Below are 19,393 nucleotides of genomic sequence, written 5' to 3'. Positions count from 1 at the left end.
TCCATGTTTTGCTGTGAGGTGGCTATTTTGTTTCAATCACTACGGGTGCACTATACATCTATTATATTGCTACCACTACAGGGCATGGGATGATATTCAAATTTCATGTCACGATTAACCTGGCCGAAAATAACTTTTATCCATGATAATATCCCGATAATCATTAAAATATGCTTAAAACTCTCATTCTGGAAGCTTTTCATTTGAAACAAATATTTTTATTGCGGTACAGATAATCTCTTTTTAATTAAAAATAATAATGAGCATAAATCACAAGGCCATATTTTTCACAGTACATTAATGTTTAACCTGATGTTGAATGGAAATTCTTCACGATCAACTTGTTTTCCGCGATGAAATTCAATACCGTCCCATCCCTAACCACTACATACAAGAGGAGTACCTTTCGGTTCGGCTTCTGTTCCCTCCTCGTGCTCAGATGAGGTGGTTTTGTGGCCGTGAGTCTCGTGTACGTGTTCCTCAGACTTGTGGGGCGCTGACACCACAACAGTCATCGACACAACAAGCACAACCATCCTGTGGTGTAAGTTTTATACGCTCTTTTCTCTCCACAAACATTTTTTATTTTATTTTATTTCATCCTACTGTCAGCCAGATAAAAAATAAATATGACCCAACTATTGGTGCCAGCATTATGATTTAGTTCAATCGCTTATATTGGTGTGACAGACTGTTATGTCAGTGAAGAGCTGAATTTAGACATTTGTCTGCGCTTTTCAATTTTTACGGTCCCAGATTTCACTGTGAGCTGTCAAGTTTAACTCATAATAAAAGTTTTACTGCCCCAAAAGTAAACCGGTGAATAAATCTACTGGAATATTGCCATATATAAAAATAATAATACCTGTCTTTTTGGTTATTCTTTCGTTCTGGTCCCTGTGCTGAGATGAGGGTGTCGTTTTGGGGCCGTGAGTCTCATGTAGGTGTCCCTCAGACTTGTGGGAGACTGACACACCACAATCGTCATTAACACATTGTTGTACGAGGTATTTTACATGCTCTTTACCGACGCAAACCCCAACAGTAAGAACTGTATAATTAGGCTGCAGTGGGTAAAGATTACTGATATCGGCTGCCTCTCTCTCCCTTCTCATCTTCCTTCTGAGACCCTTTTTTTTCCTTTTCTCTTTGTGTCAAATAGTGGTTTGGCCCATCAGGGCTTCAGCCTTGGGCTTGGGGAAGAAAAAAAATCTGTGAGAGTCAGACAGGCTTGAGAAACTCCTTCATCACTACACTTTCACTCTTGGTGTGAAAGATATGACATGCGCCTCCTTTTATCTGAACGTCATGAAATCTTCTGACTTGTTCTAACTCTCCGTTCGTGCTCGTTTCTTTGTTGCCTTCCATAATAGTGAAAGACTATCTGCTGTATTTAATGTGAATATTCCGGCAACACCTTCTCATGGGTGTACCTCCTTATGTTGAGATTTAATGTTCTCCACGGTGCACTCACACAATATCTCAAATCAATACCAGAGACAACCTTAACACACACATCCCACGCTTATTTCTTTACTGCATTTTTAATTGTCTCTTGCTCAAATTTTCCTTTTTTTCCCTCTGTATGCTCCACTTTCCCCAGAGGGCTTCATGCCATTCCCATGATCCTTTGCTTCATGATTTTAGAGGGCTACAAATGAAAGAAGAGCGATGTGAAACTAGTTTATGGATCAAGCCTCTTCCTTTTTTTTTTTTTTACCTCTCCATTTACTGCAACACAATTCAATAAATCGAAACACCACGGTCCTCCTCGCAGAGATGATTAAGACTAAAAAATCTAAATAACCACTCACATCAAGCGACCACGCCACATCGAGGGACTAATGATCTCCACGCCTCTGGAGAATACAAAGCTTCATGCATCCATCTGTGTACCCCCTTGAGGTGTTTTTGTACGTCTCCAGTTGTTCTCTTTCAGAGGGGGGGGTATCCTGCAAGCATCCTGCTCCCCCGCGGAGCGTCCTCCCCCTTCAGGCTATCTCCCGCCCCCTCGTTCCCCATCATCCCTCCCCATCCCCGGGGCTCCACGGAGACAGGAACGCCAGCAGCTGTTCTCACAGCACCCCCGGACCGTTTCACACAACTGGCGCGGCGCCACCGTTACATCTCATCAAAGTAACCGCCGCCCACCTCCGCCCGTGTCCGACTCCGGCCCCACCGGACCTCCTCTCTCACACATCTGTCACAGCTGCACACACGCTGACAAAATTACTTCCTTGTGGGAGAGCAGGATTCCTGAATCGCGGCGATCCCGAAAAGGCTGATGTAGCACAGCAGCGAGCGTAAATACATTTATTCTGGGTGAGCCGCGCCGCCTCGGGGGTGGGAGGGATTCAAACTGCTCTTGGCATTAATCTCAATCAGCTCAGCCCAAACTGTCTGACTGGCAGACGGAGAATTCAAGGTTCCCGCCTGCTCTGCTGACTGACAGAAGGGCCCTCAAAGAACACATGATTGTTTTATTTCTATCTTGACACTCAATAGATTAAAGCCCCTTCAGGACGTCGTGTTTTACAATCTGGTTGATGTTAATGTCGAGGGGAATGTTTTGAGCTTAGTCCCAATTCTGTCTCTCCTGTTACCTCTTCATATCTCTCTGTCACTCTGATGCTCCGCAACCCTCTCAATGAGGCGAAGACCTTATCCTGCCTCTCACTCACCCACATTAGATTCCCCTGCCACTGCCCTCAATTGAATAAGTGTCTCCGACACGCGATATGATGCTGAAAAACATAAGATTATGGAAGCTTGTGTAAACGAGCATGTTAGGGACTTTCACCTCCTGAAAATTGCCCGTTTCAGAAAGGTTCCACACCATAAAAACCACCCGGTCGGCTGGAAAATGATCTCCTGATGCTAAATTAGATTATTCAATTTTCTCACATCCTGTGCTCTACTCTATATCTACTGTCTACTGGAGCTACGGTGTGCCTTACCTCCTCGCTCACTGGGCCTCGACTCTGAGTGCTTGCCCTCAGTTTCCTGCGAGCTTGTTTGACGGTGGAGCTGAGTCAGGACGGACTCTATTGTGATTGGATGGCGGTGATGGTGATGGTGATCAACGACCGAATGATGCGTGGGCTCCGTTGGGACTGGGTGAGATGGATGTGAATGCTCGGGGAAGGTCTCTGAAGGTGCGAGCTGGTCTGGCGTCAGGGAAACTCTGTGCTCTTCTGACGGAGGAGGGTGACCCTCTGCTGTAACGGGAAGTGTGTTGGGTCCACCCACGGGTGCCAGCGGAGGCTCAGACAAAGGCCCGGCGTGTAACGTATTGTCTGCTTGTGGGCTCGAGCTGTCTGTCAGTTCGGTTTGTGCCGGTGGAGATCTGGCGCCTGTTGCATCAGTCGCACGAGGACAGAGAATGTTAATGCAATGAGGAATGAGCAGGCTAACACATTAGCATAAGAGATGCAGCATCAGATTGTTTATCCAAAGAAAGCCTAGCTTTTCCTCTTTTCCTCTGAGTGTGCACACACACACACACACACACACACACACACACACACATTCACATTCACACACACACACACACGCACACAAGCAGGCACATTCTCACACACACACAGCAGTGAGAACACACAATGATGGTGTGATTTCACACTGCTGAGATAGGCTAAAGTCAAAAGCTGTTCCACAACCCTTTCAGTGCTGGTTCACTGTGTGTGTGTGTGTGTGTGTGTGTGTGGTTTCTCTTCTGCAACACACACTGATTGTTAAAAGGTGTGAGCGTTATTAATACGTTCGTTAAATGAAACCACACAATGTTTGTCAAAGTGCATGAGTGTGTTTTACACTGGCAGTGTTTTGTATGAACGTGTGCATATGTGCTCCGTCGTCTCATCTCCAAATCTGAGAGATTTAAAAACAGTGATAATGTTAATCTCTCACCTTCAGAAGAATTAATTAGTGATCTATATATGCATAACGCACGGTGGTAAGAGATGCACGAACTCTGACATATATTTCCCTTTTTTGGCCATATTTTTATTCTACAGATAATGAGAGACGGATTATAATTGCAATGCTGTCCGACTTGTTTGTGAGATGTTTCGTGCAGCATTAATAACTGCATGTTGTACAGAGAATTTGAAAATCAATTGATTTATTTATATAATATAATATTAAACTAGACGGTTGTAAAGCAGATATGGAGAAAAGCATCAACCAGGCAAAGAAAAGAGGGATTTGGCAGGCTTTCATCTCGGGCTAGTCGGGGATTTGTAAGCTCTACATCATCAATGAAAGGAGGAGTTTACATAACTTTTCACCATCATACTCATAAAGCTCTCTATTCTTTCATGAGCACACCACGATCATGACTACACGATGCGCTACTCGTCTCACACTAGCTAGTTCAGCAAGTGCCTACCTTCACCTGGATCAGAATGATGAGGGTTTAGAGAGCTGGAATGTGATTGGCTGATCCCTGAAGCAGAGCTGCTGGAGGCAATGGGCTCTACATGTAAAACTAAAAGGTTAAAAAAAAAAAAAAAAAAAAAAAGAGGGGGGGAGCAAGGTCTTAGTGTCATTTACAGCCACGCAACAGCGCCATCGCTCTCTCACGCAACGCATCAACCATGTGAGCTTATTCATTACATCATCATGTGCCTGTCACATAACTAACTGTCCCACACACACACACACACACACACACACACACACACACACACACACACACACACACACACACACACACACACACACACTCCAGCCAGCAGTCCCTGCTCGCCAGCTCGGGCACATTTTTAGGTGTCGTGCACACAAATGCATTTGCATATAATGAGATCATTTGTCACACGTATTAATGTAGCCGGAGAAATGATAACAATAATGTTTAATGCCACCTGTCAGTCTTAGCATTCTCATCCTTTATTACCAGAGTGCCGGACATTGATTTAGCGCCGCGCTAATGAAGCCATTGAGATTCAGGACCAGTTAACGTTTTTTTTTTTGCCAGAACACCTAATGGCGTCGGAGGGAGTGACAGCATGGATCTTATTAATGTGTCACATGATTTTTACAGACATGAGCCAATCTCTCTCTCCGTCTAAGGGGGGCAAGTTCAACCTTAATGAAAATGCATGGATTTCAATGGACGTCAGTGAAATGAGGACGGGGGACTGGTGGGATTGCGGTTGATGGAGTGTGGAGGGGCTTTATTCAGGCTGTCCTGCAGCTCTGGAGGAGACGGCAGTTATTCAGGGTCATGGTGGCTGGATAGGTAGATGTATGACTGGGTTTTAGGATTTGGTTTGTCTGACCTCCCCTCCCCTCCCCTCCCCTCCCCTTCGCCAAACGCCCATCTGTCAGCCGGCCAATGGGCTGCGAGCTCTGTGGATCAGACTCTCTTGCCAATAGATGGCTAATCCTCATCCGAGCATGCTCGGTGACTTAACTGGGACAGGGACATGACAAAGGGTGCAACCGCTATGACACGCTGTCCGACCCGTAAGACCTGCAGCAACGTGTGCAAGGTGGATCTGCTTCTGCTGCAGAGGCTGCAGTCAAAAATCTTATCATTGATTTTCACTGTAAAATCCCACGATACACGACTAAGCTGGGATTTGCATTTTCAAATTCCTGTGAAAAGTAATAATACTGAGGAGCTGATTTATTAAACTTTTATGTTGTGGAAAAATAAACTGACTGCTGAAACGCTATTTCTAGTTCCCAGATAAAATCAACATTTTCTGTACTGTTTTAACGATTTTAAAATAATATACAAGCTTTGAATGCATGTTTGAACGCAGCTGATAGCCAGAGAAGATAGCTGAGGTCATAGGTCGTGTTAGTGATGATACTTATGTTATATGAGCTAGTTTTTTATGTCACAGGACCTTCAGTGTGTGTCTGTGTGTGTGTGTGTTTGTGTGTGTGTGTGTGTGTGTGTGTGTGTGTGTGTGTGTGTGTGTGTGTGGACAAACAGTAGTGGCCGACGCTCTGTGAGGATGACACCTAAGACCTCAGATCCCCGGGAGGAAAAGGAGGGGATGAAGATGATTTATGGCTTTCACTGAAATGCACCATATGCCCACCATAACTGCACATACACATGTATGCGCACGCACACACACACACACACACACACACACACACACACACACACACACACACACACACACACACACACACACACACACACACACACACAGATAACAAGCTTTGCTCATATCAGGGTCAGGTTCAAGCCAAATACACTTCTCTAAACCTGGGATAACCCCCTCCCCCCAGGAATATCCTACAATGGTATGCTCTTTTTTTTTTTTTTGCAACAGAGTATTCATGTTTTAAACTTCCTATATTGAAAATTAAATCAATTAATTCCATATATATTTTGTGCATTCACTTAATTTCAAAGTGAATCTATTCATCAAATGTAGTGAATAGTTTTGTAACAATCACAACTTACATTTGAATACAAATTTGAATGACATGGATTACAACTGCAATGAATCGTCGATTAGTTGATTAGTCAATTGACAGAAAATAAATCATACTTTTTGTATGCAAAAATAGTTTTTGCTGATCGTTAATTGAACATCTGGAGTGTTGGTCAGACAATTTTCACAAAATAATCCATATTATTTTAGAGTTTAAAATAATATATTTATTATTAATAGAGTTGAAAGGATGACAGTAAATGCAGAAAAAGGTCCACATGTGACGTCCTGTGTCCTTGCTAACGTTCTTTAAAGGTGACAAAGGACTGTAACTCTGTTGGTGGGACGTTAGAGCTTCGGTCAGCCTCTTCTAAATCACAGCTAATCTTGAATTCTCTGACTTCCTTACTGATGTCAGCCAAGCAACAAAAGTGCTGCGCTGTTCAGCGAATGCTCTTAATGGATTTCCTTCACACACACACACACACACACACAAAGGAAGAAAGCCTGACGACATCACGGCGGTGCCGAAATCCCGGCTCCTCCCACGTCCTAAGTGCTTCTCCGGTGGAACATGAGAGGTTCCACTGCCGACCGAGATGGCAGGTTTAAATTTAGCAAGAGGGCGAGCCGGGCATTGAGTTCCACTTTACTGTACATTCAAGCGGCTGACAGATTCCTGTTCACATCCATCCTGGTTTTTTGCTTAAAGTCACTCAGTCAGAACAAATAACGTCAAAACGTCTGTGCAGTTTGATGCCCACGCTCTCAGGAACGGCCCCGGTCTGGCGGTGACGTCGGAGATCGAGACGACCGGGGGAAATGTACAGCTTAAGACCTCCACTAAGTTGCGGCGGTGAATAATGCATGATGTGTACACAGACGCAAAAACAACCGTCCGTCAGCGTCTTTGAGCACAACCACGGGCACGCACACTTGTGTTCAAGGTTGGGGAAGTCTTCAAAACGCTGCCACGGTGTCATCGGAGCAACTTTGATCGGTGGTGGAAGTATTCAGATACTTTACTCAAGTAAAAGTATACATTTAAGGACCCTTTCTGGTGGAGAGAAACGTTCATATCCGTCTTTACAGGAAGTTTTTTTTTTTATCTAAGCTGAACTCGACGGCTGCTCCGTCAGCAGGAAAGTGAACGAGCACTTTTTCCCACGATGTCTATTGTTGAGGACGTGTGAGAATCCTGAAGGAAGGCAGACGGAGGGGGGTAAATGCCTTATACTAAAAAGTAAATGCCATGGTGGATGTCTTCACGTGTTTGAAGAAAATAACTCTCAGGATTTCTGCAGCGTATGTTTGTCGACGAGCTGACGGCTTCTTGTGGCTGATGCACTTTTCAGCACCTTTCCCGAGGGGCTCCAAAGGGCTCATGGGTAAAAGCCTGAGAGCGTTCAACTCCTGAGATGGCTGTGGGTCGCCCTTTGGGTCCACCCTCACCTTCAGGTCGCCCCTCCCTGTGTTTCAGCTTCACCTTCACCCTCTATGTTGTAAAATAGTGGACTTACAAACAGAACCTGCATCTGCGAGAACGTAGACTCATTACCAGCCCATTAGTGAGCATAATTCTCCTCTTTGTTAAATCATGTTGCACCTAAATTGTGAGAGGAGACCCTTTTTTTAAAAAAGCAAAACTTCTGCAGTCCCAATTGCTGAGTCCATCCATGCATCAGCCTTTCTCTCTGTCCGGCCATGTGGAGAACGGCCCCGTGCTGTCAGGGGTTGATGTTGCCACTTTGCCGATCGTTTCTGTCTAACAGCTCGGCGGCTGATAGCCTCTCCGAAGAGAGAATCCCTAATCAAATTCCCTTTTATTCCTCCCTCCCCGGAGTTCCTCACCCGGAATCACGCTGCATTACAACACTAACATATGCCCGCATCCTCCTCCTCCTCCACCGCCTCTGTCTCTCCCCCCTGTCTCTCCATCCACCACCCATTCTCACCCATCCTCCCCCCCCTCATCCTCAATCCGTCCACAGCAGTGTCTTTTAGTCCAAATAAGAAAAGCAGAACTGTGGAAGAATCTCTCCTTCTGTGCAGGTTAGTGTGATGTGCTGTGATGAAAGGACACGGCGACAGAGAGGCCTATTAATAATGAAGCGCACACAGGGCCCTGAGCTGCAGCGCTGTGAGAGGAGATGCAGGGGAAAGAGGAGAAATGAGTGACTGTAGAGCCAGCCGAAACATCACAGGAGAGAGGGAGCGTTTAGGAGACGTGCAGAAAGCGAGGTATGGGGTTACAGAAGCTTACATTTCAAAAACAGTGCAACAGAACGGGAGGGAGAGAGACAATATAGGAAGAGAGAGAGCAATACCACCTCTTCTGTTATGCATTATTACTTACTAGAACCGGAGGGGGAACCAGCAATTGTACCTGAAAGAGAATTAGAAGAAGGGAGAGGGAAGAGAAGCTGTTTATTTATGCATTCAATTTGCCTAAAGACTCGACTCTGCCTCATTCATCAGACTCAGGTGGCAGAGAGAGCTTAAGAGCTGTTCTGCAAAATAACGGTTAGTTGTAGACCACCTCTCAGTGTCCCGGAGTAATGACTTGCACCGCCTCCCCCCCCTCCATCCTCCCTAATTCAGCCCCTCCCTCCCAGAAACCCTCCCGTTGGGAGGTCCTCGTCACAGAGAGCGCTGCCACTTATGCAACGATTGAATCAAAACTTTATGCCTTTCTTGTTTTTCCAAGATTGTATTTATAGTTGAGCTTAGCTTGACATCCATAATGCAATCGGCGGGGACCAAACGTTTTTTTTTTTTTTGTGTGTGGCGTTTGAACCGAGCGAGTTTGAATTTTTAAATTCCACTAACGGGATTCAGGAGTTTATAAAAAGGGGGGTGGCGATGGGCTCCGATGTTGTGTGTCAGCAATACAGACAGCATCTAAAAAAAAAGGAAAGGGCTGACAATAGAGGCTTTCTTTGCTGTGTGTGTGTGTGCAGGTACAGGTGTGTGTGTGAGTGTGTTTCCCTCTCTGTACTACATGGGAGTATGTCTGTGTTTGTTTGAACGGGGGAGAACTGGGGAGGGGCTGCCCTAGATTTATATTTTATCACAGCGAGCTAATGTAGCCGGCTACACTCTCCGAGAGGATCCCCCCCCAACGCACTCCCACGCTGTTACTCTGATCTGCTCTCTGCGTCGAGACGACGACCAACTCCGAGAGCTCCATCTCTCCCCATCGTCTTCTCTCGGCTCCTCCTCTCTTTTCAACTTTGTTCCCTTGATCCCTGCTTTTCATCAGGACCTCAACAGTGATGACAAAAACCCATAAATCCATCCATAAGAGAATGCTTGAGAAATTAAAAATCCCTGCACGTACTCGTTTTTCTTAAAATACATACAGCGTCCCGATCGATCGACTCTGATTGGAACGCTGCTGATGCCACAGGAGAACCTGGGATTATTACAGTAGCAAAAAATAGACTGGATATGACCAGTTAAAGAAATATTATATATTGCTATGAGTGGCTAATGGGCACTGGACACTTATTACATTCTGCTCTGGAGCCATCAGTCAGCCACCGTCACGGGACACAAAGCTAACACGAGCGTCAGCGGGGCTAAACCACCAGCAATAACCGCCCAAGAGCACTAAGATAACATTACAATTAGTTGGGCTGAGGCGGCAACATCTGCTGACAACGGGGAGGGGAAACGGCTCGTCTGGCTCGTCCCCACGGTAACGAAATCTGCCTACTCGCTCCTCCGAAGCTCACGAATGAATATGTTTATATCGTTTGTTTTTAATCTGTGCAATAATCTAATACAAATCACCGTTTTACGAAATAAAATGTAAATTAGTTAGGTGCTGGTGAGTTTTGCTGCTTTACAACAGCTGTTTCCAGTCTTTGTGCTAAGCTAAGCTAAGCTAATAGGCTCCTCGCTGCAGCTTCTCATCTACCTCACGAACCTGAAAGTGATATCACTCCTCTCATCATCTATTAAATGCTGAATAAATCATGCTGAATCTGCCGAGGCCCCTCCTAGGCGACATATTTAAGTGTTGCAACTTAAATCAATAATAGACGTATCCATGCATAATACAGCGAGTATGTAGAGAGTCAGCCAGCGTCGTGTCTCCACTGTGTGTCAGATCGATGGTTCGGATCATGAGATCATGAGCGTGTTTTGGGGTACGTACAGGTGTTGGGGGTCCCGTTGGGCGTTGGCAGGTAGGAGCCGGCCTTCCAGGACTTGGCTTTGAAGCCCTTCCTGCAGCGCTGGCAGTCCTGGCCGGTGGTGTTGTGTTCACACTGGCACTGGAGGTTCCCGTCCTGCAGCAGGCACTGGGAGGCGTGGAGGTTACACTTGCACCTATTTAAAGGGAAGGGGAACACGGCGATGAAAGAGGTGAGAGGTGGAGGCACGCTCGAGGCAAGAGAGTGCGACTCGTAATCACACATACTGGTTGTAAGTGTTAATGATGTTAAATATTATGCACCAAGGAGTAAAAAATACACGTGCAACTGGAGTGTTAAAGGTCTGATGGAGACAGAAATCGCAATTATTGAAAACAAGATTAAGATTGTAGGATTAAGGTACATAATTTGTTGTTTACTGAGCGGACACTGTAGAAGAAGATAGTTAAAAGTAAGAAACGTGCTCTTTTGGGTGTTTGGTATACCATGCATCAGGAAAATGTTGAAACACACCAAGAAATATGAACACAAAAAGACATCAAGATTTAATTGGCTGAAATACATTTATGTCGAAGAGAAAGATCACAGTTCCTATGATAAGTGTTTTTAATCTCAAATTCAGTTTTGTCTCTGGCGAAGTCGCTGGTTTGTACACTTGCCAGTCCATCTGAAGCCTCACGACTGTATCTGCACCGCCAACTCACTCGAGCAGCAAAAAGGAATCAAATGGTTTTTCTTTACAGATTGTGAAAATCCTTTCAAAGTGTCCTGATTGACTTAATATAGAGCTGAAAGGAATCATTGATTCATCAAGTAGCTCGATTGGTCGTTTTTCAAGCAAGAACGGCAACAACTCGAAGGGATGAGCTTCTCAAATGTGACACATTGTTTTGTTGATTCGATAAAACAAGAATGTACTATCATTACAACCAATTTTCTAAGTAGATTCGGTGTCATTTTTCAGTTAATTATATCATTATATACAAGCGATGTCATGTAAATATAAGATGCAATATATAGGGGTGGGTAAAAATATAGATAAGGTAATATATATTGCGATACTTTGCCGCCCAATACAATATCGATTTTTCAACTCCAAAGATCGATTTAAAAAAAAAAAAAAAAGGTTCATGTTTAGACGCGTTGTGAATGCAGTACTTTATCCCTTTTCATTTTATTTTCAATATTTATTCCAGTGAATTTCATTGGAATTAATAAAATGGAGAGGCTGTTTGGAATGAAATAGTTTTGACTCAATTTGTCCTCTGATCAATATCATCTGATGTACATATACAGGTACTTGTGTTTTCATCTTTATTTATATCGCAGTATCGTGATACGTATCGTATCGTGACCAAAGTACCGTGATACGTATCGTATCATGACCAAAGTATCGTGATACGTATCGTATCGTGATACGTATCACGATACGTATACATCGTGATATCGTGATACATATCGTATCGTGACCAAAGTATCATGATACGTATCATATTGTGAGGTTCTTGCCAATACTCACCCCTAGCAATATACAATATATGTTGCTCTCTTTCTGAATAATTCTACAGCACAGAGACACAAAGCAAGTGGAAAAAAATACACTTCCCAAAAGTTGAATACAAATATTGTACGCTGAAGATTGTTAGTAATCTATTTACCCACTCTGTCGTAGGCCGACAAATTTTGGGGTGCAGATTGTTTTTTACAATTACCGCCTTTGAAATTCAAGTATCTGATCAACCTCAGGAGAGGACATGGGGCCCCAGCTGGGCTGATCTGGAGGTTTGAAGTTCTGCTTGGAAGGAAATGAGGATCTTAAGGACATTCAGCGGCTGCGACTTTAAATTACAGCCTTTTCCAGATGAGCGACTGGACTCCAATCCAGTTTGTTCCACTGGAGTGAACCGTTATCCGTCTGCATCAAATATTCAAAGAACGGCCCCTGTACTCTGGCAAGACGGCTACTTCAATCTCCCTTCCTCACACCAATCTGCGCTTTCTCATCATTTTTCTTTTTTTTTATGGTTTATGTTGTCGTCCTGGTAACCTCGACTGCTTTATATACAGAATAACTGAAACAAACTTGTACAGTTAACTTCAGAAAGGGGGAAAAGAAAAATGGAGGCAGTGGATCACGGTGAGTTGCCTCACGTCACATTGTTGCTCGCGGCCCCATAAATTACCCATGGTTCCCTGTGATCACCTGGACGCGCTGACAGGACGTGCCAGGGAGAATCCATCCTTCCACAAAGGCCTTGTTTCCTGCATGCTTTCTGAAGGACACGAGCTGTCCACTTAGCGGAGGGGGAAATTGAACATCTCTTGTTTTGTGGAGGAAAATAAGGGAGCGCGTGTGAAATGAGACAGGTGTGCGTTCTCCACTCCGTGTGATTGCGATGCATTTGTCAGCGAAGGCGTCGCCGATGACAGACGACGGATCGGAGAAGAAGAGGCACGCTGACTAATGCCCGGATTGAGTGACTGACAGCGTCGAGCACATCACCGCTTCTCATCGGCCGCCTCCTCCGTGATGAATCTCATCCGTCTCGTCTCAAAAAGTGGGAAGCGCCTCGACGAGCGCGGGATCTAGAAGTTTGCAGTTAAAGATAAAAACCTAATGGCTGCAGCTGCTGGAGGAAATGGCCTCCCTCATTTGTGGGTTATCTGGACGGTTGACATACGGTCGAGGTTAAATCCTGCATGAATAGATCCATAAATACACCTCGATGACATGTCACTGTCGTCCCGGTATTAACTAAATCCTTTTGATCATTTATTATATCACGAAAGCAAAAAATGTGCCGTCTTGCAGGTTGACACTCCATCCCCTTGACCTGCTTTTTCTCACGACTCCCGCTCACGGGCGGGAAGACCAGGAGGACCTTCAGCGTCGCTTCCTTCCGCATGGATGACGTGGCACTCTGATTTTTCAAGTGCCGTGTCTCTTTAGCTCTCTCTCTCTTTCAGATGACAGCTTGCTTTGGGATTTCTCCCAATCACCCTCCCCCCCCCCTTTCCTCTTCGGTCCCTACGCACACAAATAATACATAGGCACAATCATATGTTAATGTGCAAGATGTCTGCCATCGCTGCAAAGTCATCAAAGTGGGGAGTAGCAGCTCTGAGCTGAAGGAAGTTAAGACGGGACAGCTGGATCCATCATAACCCTGTCTGTTTACTCAGAGAGAGAGGGGGGGGGGGGGGGGGGGATGGAGGTGAATGGGGGAAAAGACGATGAAGGGCACGATGAAGCCGGTGAGAGTCAAAGAGCAGGAGGAAGCAAGTGATTCAAATGTATTCCAGTCTCCATTAGAAACCACACACTTGGTTTAATTAGCGGGTGTAATTATGGATCAATACTTCTGTGTATCAGTTTGTTTAGAGTATCATTTAGTTTCAGGGAATGGCAACTTTTTATTCATGTTTAAAGCAACAGAGCCTCCAGCAGCCTGTTTAGTTGGGACTCTCGTTATCAACAGAGCCGCTAAGTCTGCGGAGGAAGGAAGGTTGTGGCGGAGCAACGGGGCGACGCCACCTCAGACTTTAACACCGGACCCCGCAGGCCGTTTCCTGCCTTTAACCGTAGCCGTGCAAAATCAGAAAACAACATCCTGTTGTTGAATTTGCGGATCCTCTTGGACTGCCGGCTATGTCGCCTTCAGGTTTGAATCCTGAGGATTTAAGGTGTTTAATGGCGAGAACGGTGATATAACACCGGTTAGTTTAGTGACACGCATTGACCACCGGGGGCAGCAAACATGTCGTGAGGATGTTTCAACAAACATTACGACGTGGATAGAGATGATTCCTGTTTTTTTTTTAATAAAGAAGACTGAAGAAGAGGCTCGATGATGTTATCGCCCCCCCCCCCTCCCTTCACAGGAAATGTCACACATCTGCTTTTGTCTTCCATATCACCCAAGATGCCGTGCATTCGTTGTCCCCTGTGAATTCCTCGTGTGTGTGTCGACGATGAACCCCTTGTGGGAAAACCAGACTCCGCCTCTTATAATGGAATATAGAATTTAAAAAAAACTGCAAAATGCCATCAAGTGAATGTTACAAAATATTACTATAATACTGATACTAATACTGTAATCTATCTATCTTATTTTCTACCATGACTCACTAATTACTAATGAGTAGCATTCTGCTGACTGGGCATTTTTCTTCTGTGTCCCTTCAAGTAAAATGCCTCCATTGATGCTTTAGCTCAGGATTAACAAAAATACTATTATATATCACAGAATGTTAATGTTGTAATTAGCCTATCACTAAACTTGCAAACTGATTGAACTGCAGAATGTTCACGTACATAATGCTATTTGTCTTTCTTCAATATCTGCTCAATACATTATTCATGTGTCGCATCTACTGCGCGATCAACATTTGTATGCTTGTCTTCACGCAACTCAAAGCACGTTAACGTGAAGGTTAGAACTTTCCACTTTTGATTCAAGACGACAGATACCATTTAACGGGAAACACATGTAACTCGGGATTGATGACACGTTATCTGCATATCTACACGCTCGCACTGTTTTGCATCTAATCAGCGATCAATAGCAGCGATCTAACGGCCTCCAGTCGTTGTCATCCGTCCGTCCTCCGAGCAGTCTGTCTCTGTGAAGTCACGTCGGCCCGTGTATTTAATGATGCGAGGGCTGCCTGTTTTAGACAGCAGAGATGCAGCAATTAGGGGAATAAATAATAAGAAAGATAAACAAACATCAAGGGGGAGTCGTGTGGTGGCGGAGCCCGAGAAAGCAGCTGGAGGCGGCCGTTAATGGGGCTTTATCTGTCTCTTTACTGTAGTCGATGCCTATTCCTCTATTTCTCTCCGGGGACGCCGCCATCACTCCCGCTCTCTCTCTTATTTTTTTTTGTACTTTCCTCCCACTGCATTTATTTGAACTTTTTTGCTCCCAAATTCCATCCACTGTGACCGTTCCAGGCCTTCAGTCTTTCCTTCCACTCTCTGTTCTTCTTTCTTTCTTTCCCCGTCCGCCTGTCTTGTGCAGCTCTGACTGTCTCTTAGTTTTGTTTTTTTTCCTTGCTGCTGCCCGTTTGCACCAGTGCTCACTGAGGAGCGCAGTCAGTAAATTGGGTTGTGGACTCGTGTCTGAGAGGAGTAGCTGGAGGAGAGGGAGGCTGAGCAGTCAAAGCCCCTGACGGTCTACCTGCCCTCCCTCCACCACCACCCCGACCCCAGCGGTGAGACCCCCGGAGGACGGTCTGCATTGACGTGCTCTAACCTGTGATGACAGACCGCATCGATGCAGCTCCGACCCAGCAGGAGATCTCGCTCCTCTCCTCCTCGGCGTTCGATCAGCCGTCACCGAGAAGGCCCTCTTGCTGTTTGCAACAACTCTCTCTCTCTCCTGATACCACAACCGGCTGGAGTAATAGTGGAGCCTAATGGGGCAATGAGACTAAACATCCTAAACCAGGGCTGACTGATGACACGGAGGTGCAATTACGAACGAATTCAAATTTGACAGCAAATGACGATACTCTCAAAGATTATACTCCAAAATATTTCTTGCTTATTGTTGCTTAATTGTTTGACAGTGAAGAATGATGCAGTTTCTCATCGATCTGCTGAAGTTTCTCTGCATTTTCCCTAAATCCGAGTTTCAGATCGCAACTCTTCACTCGGTGAAGTCAGTCAGGAAGAGAAACAGATACAAGACAGAGAGGGAGTTTGTTTTGCTCTCATGGCAGCGTGTCGGAGTAAAAACCCCTCTTTGCACACACGGCTGTCTGAGCATAACAGCAGCGGTGGAGAGTGAGGCGATGACATCACAAGCTGACGAACTTAACGAGAACGGGAGGTCATTATTTAGGGGTCGGGAAGAAAGTATAGAACCCTAATTATATGAACTATTAATAATCCAAACATGGTTTTTCAGTCCACTCGATGGTCCAAAACAAAGCTCAACTGACGAATCCGTTTGGCTGCAGTGGAAGTGTTTGAAGTGAGATGAAGCAAGTCCGAACATCTTCAGTAATTATGACCCAGTTTCTCCTCTGATTTATTACCTCAGTGAACATCGCAAACGTGAGTTTATGGTCTCAAATCTTCTTCCAGTAAATGACGGCGTATGATTGGCGGGTGGTTGCCCGTCCCTGTTTTTGCCTTTTAAGTCACTGTTTTCAGTTCATGAAAGTCAAACTTTATTTCTGCGTTATATTAGCTTAGCTCCGCCCTCTAGTGTTTAAATAAGAAAAATAAATGAAGACGAGGTTTCAAAACCATAGTCAGCTAACCAACGTCTTCTTTATCTACAGCCTTTAAGTAGGATTCATTAATTGTAGGATTGTAATATAAGCGGGGAAATATTTACACGTTCCTAGATTTGGAGCTGAAAGAGATCGGGATGTGCAAAAAAAAACATCTTGTTTATTGAAACTGATCCGCTTTTAGAGCAACATTTACCATGCTGTCAGTTTAATACGTGATTTTAATACGCGATTGAACTTTAATGTGGAGAAAGAACCATATCAGACATAAAAGCTGCCTGGAGGTGATATTTAAGTATTGTCCATAAATCCCCCCCCCATCTGATTGGTAGAATGAGAGTAAAGCCGAAGCCCACGGACGCGGTGCGGCCGAGCGCGGGAGTGGGTGTTGCATGAAGCCGCGATCATTGATCAGCAGCTACGCCTTATTGGCTTCTGCTCAGGTCTTTATCACCACGTCCCCTCCCACTTCCTCCTTCGCCTCGCCTCGTAAATTCGGAGCGGCTAATTGGACATGACTGCGTTTATGTTCCAGCTTCATAAATTTCTTTCTCTGAAGGGAGAGGATCGATTTTCCTCGAGTGCAGCCTCCCGTAGCAGGGGGAGCACCGCGAGTCTCTTCAAACGTTCCCCCTCTCCTCCTCCTCCTCACCTTCTTTTTCTCCCCCCCTCCTCCACCATCCATCCTTTTCTCTCTCCCTCTCGACTAAACAGCTAATCTATAACTGACCTCCTCTGCATCATGTGGCGAGCAGGGATTACACAGCCTCCCTTTGTAACCACAACAGTTGGTTCACACGTTTCTATCAAGCCGTCACTCTCGTTCATTAGTAACAACCGACGGTAAACAAATCATTTACACCCGAAGCTCAATATCTGGAGTTCTCTCTATTGAAAGTTGTGTTGCTGCAGAAAAAAACAACAAATGTTTAAGGTGCATTTCCTGGCTTTTTCGTGTCGTTAACTCTCCCTCCATCTTCTCAGTTTAAAAAAAATAATAAATAAATAAATGCATAAATCTTTTTTTGGGCCACATCCCAAAAGCCATCCAAGCGAGAAACACTTTCTACTTTCACTTTCTACTGGATCATCCGAGGCAGCTGAAGGGACGCCGTGTTTCGGCTCTCCAAAAACACATTTATATGTGTGTGTATATATATATATATATATATATATATATATATATATATATATATATATATATATATATATTCAAAGTCAGAGTCACTTGAGGTTTTTGTTGGCCTTTTTGAAGAAAAAGGGGAGTGAAATTATCTGGCTAAAAGACATCTTTAATTATTCAAAGTGCAGGAATGACCTTGATTGTCTTTGAAATCCACACCCTCTGTGTGTGTGTGTGTGTGTGTGTGTGTGTGTGTGTGTTTACTATGCAGTGTACAGGGATGTGTGACCTCCCCGTTGTGTACGTGTGATGATTCATTATATTAGCACAGTTTGCTCCCAGTTAAATAAAAAAAAAAGCATCTTTTAGTTTGCGATGCACCAGATAGATGGAGGGATGGCTGGAGAGAGAGAGAGGGAGAGAGAGATATTGTGTGTGACTTAACGTACCGGTAAATTATTTACACGGGAAACGGTAAATGACTGTTGCGTGCGTGCCCAAGTCCTGAGAGCATCTCTCTGATTGGTGGGTTTTTGGTCGCGTGGAGAGCGTTAGGCCCACTTTGAGTTACCTGCTCTCTGAAGGATATACACTGTATGCACAGCACCAAATAACTAAATAATGGAGCCTGGGCACATCCTGTTCCTCCAGTCCAGACCTCAGAGGACCGTGTGTGTGTGTGTGTGTGTGTGTGTGTGTGTGTGTGTGTGTGTGTGTGTGTGTGTGTGTGTGTGTGTGTGTGTGTGTGTGTGTGTGTGTGTGTGTGTGTGTGTGTGTGTGTGTGTGTGTGTGTGTGTGTGTTCAGGTGTGGGTTACATACCAGCTGTTTAAAATGTGCTGTTTTTTGTGCTGGCCTTTCAAACTGCACGAGTAATTAATACGTAGCTCTCAAAGGATTCTGTCACCCTGGCTGTTTCCAGTAATGCTGTGTGTGTGTGTGTGTGTGTGTGTGTGTGTGTGTGTGTGTGTGTGTGTGTGTGTGTGTGTAAATAATTTCCTCACTTTAAGCAGTGGGCGTAACCCTCGTTGGAGGAGTAGATGCGTCTTAATGATGCTGGGAATTTGTTCCGATTTTGAGGTCCCTTTATTGAAGCTCACCACTGTGTGTGTTGATTAATGTGCCCATTTGTATTTCTAGGGTTGCGTAACGTGTAGTTTATTTGAACCACCTTCTTTTGAAATCATGCTCATTGTACAACTGTGACGATGTACAGTACAGACAATTCCCGCCACGGCAGCACATCTAGGAGACGTAGCGAGCATAATTATAATTTTTTTGTGTGTAGTTGTTGTTTCTGTTTTCTTTTTTTATTCTTGTTATAAAAGTTCAAGATAGAAACGAACACACGGAGATAGTGACATCATCCAGAAAGACGCCGAAAAAGAAAGAAAGAAGTTAAAATGATTGCTGCGATCATAACATAATGTGTAAAATTCTGTTTATTCAGTGTTTCTATAAGTGTGCG

At 44.7% G+C, this 19,393-nt stretch overlaps 2 protein-coding genes across 14 annotated transcripts in view; both read right to left on the bottom strand.

Moving 5' to 3' along the window:
* Positions 1-19,393, bottom strand: part of st6galnac4 (ST6 (alpha-N-acetyl-neuraminyl-2,3-beta-galactosyl-1,3)-N-acetylgalactosaminide alpha-2,6-sialyltransferase 4) — a 107,414-nt gene that overhangs the window by 52,606 nt on the left and 35,415 nt on the right. The gene's annotated exons all lie outside the window — the stretch shown is intronic.
* ntng2b (netrin g2b) overlaps positions 1-19,393 on the bottom strand; it is a 53,904-nt gene that overhangs the window by 11,467 nt on the left and 23,044 nt on the right. For 8 of the 13 annotated variants that reach the window (XR_014598936.1, XM_084035531.1, XM_084035540.1 and 5 more), the window contains exons 4-9: positions 10,564-10,736; positions 8,758-8,787; positions 4,391-4,489; positions 2,958-3,353; positions 866-967; positions 404-496 (exon numbers count right to left, since the gene is read on the bottom strand). Coding sequence is in view for 12 of the 13 variants with exons in the window: in XM_084035531.1 (XP_083891657.1) it covers positions 404-496; positions 866-967; positions 2,958-3,353; positions 4,391-4,489; positions 8,758-8,787; positions 10,564-10,736 (893 nt within the window). In the remaining variant the exon portion in view is untranslated. The remainder of the gene's footprint in view (positions 1-403; positions 497-865; positions 968-2,957; positions 3,354-4,390; positions 4,490-8,757; positions 8,788-10,563; positions 10,737-19,393) is intronic. The other 5 variants (XM_084035541.1, XM_084035532.1, XM_084035535.1 and 2 more) reach the window with 4 other exon arrangements.

The sequence above is a fragment of the Eutrigla gurnardus genome, assembly GCF_963514095.1.
Source record: "Eutrigla gurnardus genome assembly, chromosome: 19".
NCBI classification, from domain to species: Eukaryota; Metazoa; Chordata; class Actinopteri; order Perciformes; family Triglidae; genus Eutrigla; species Eutrigla gurnardus.
Note: the sequence above shows the minus strand (reverse complement) of the source record. Positions and strands in the feature narration are given on the sequence as shown.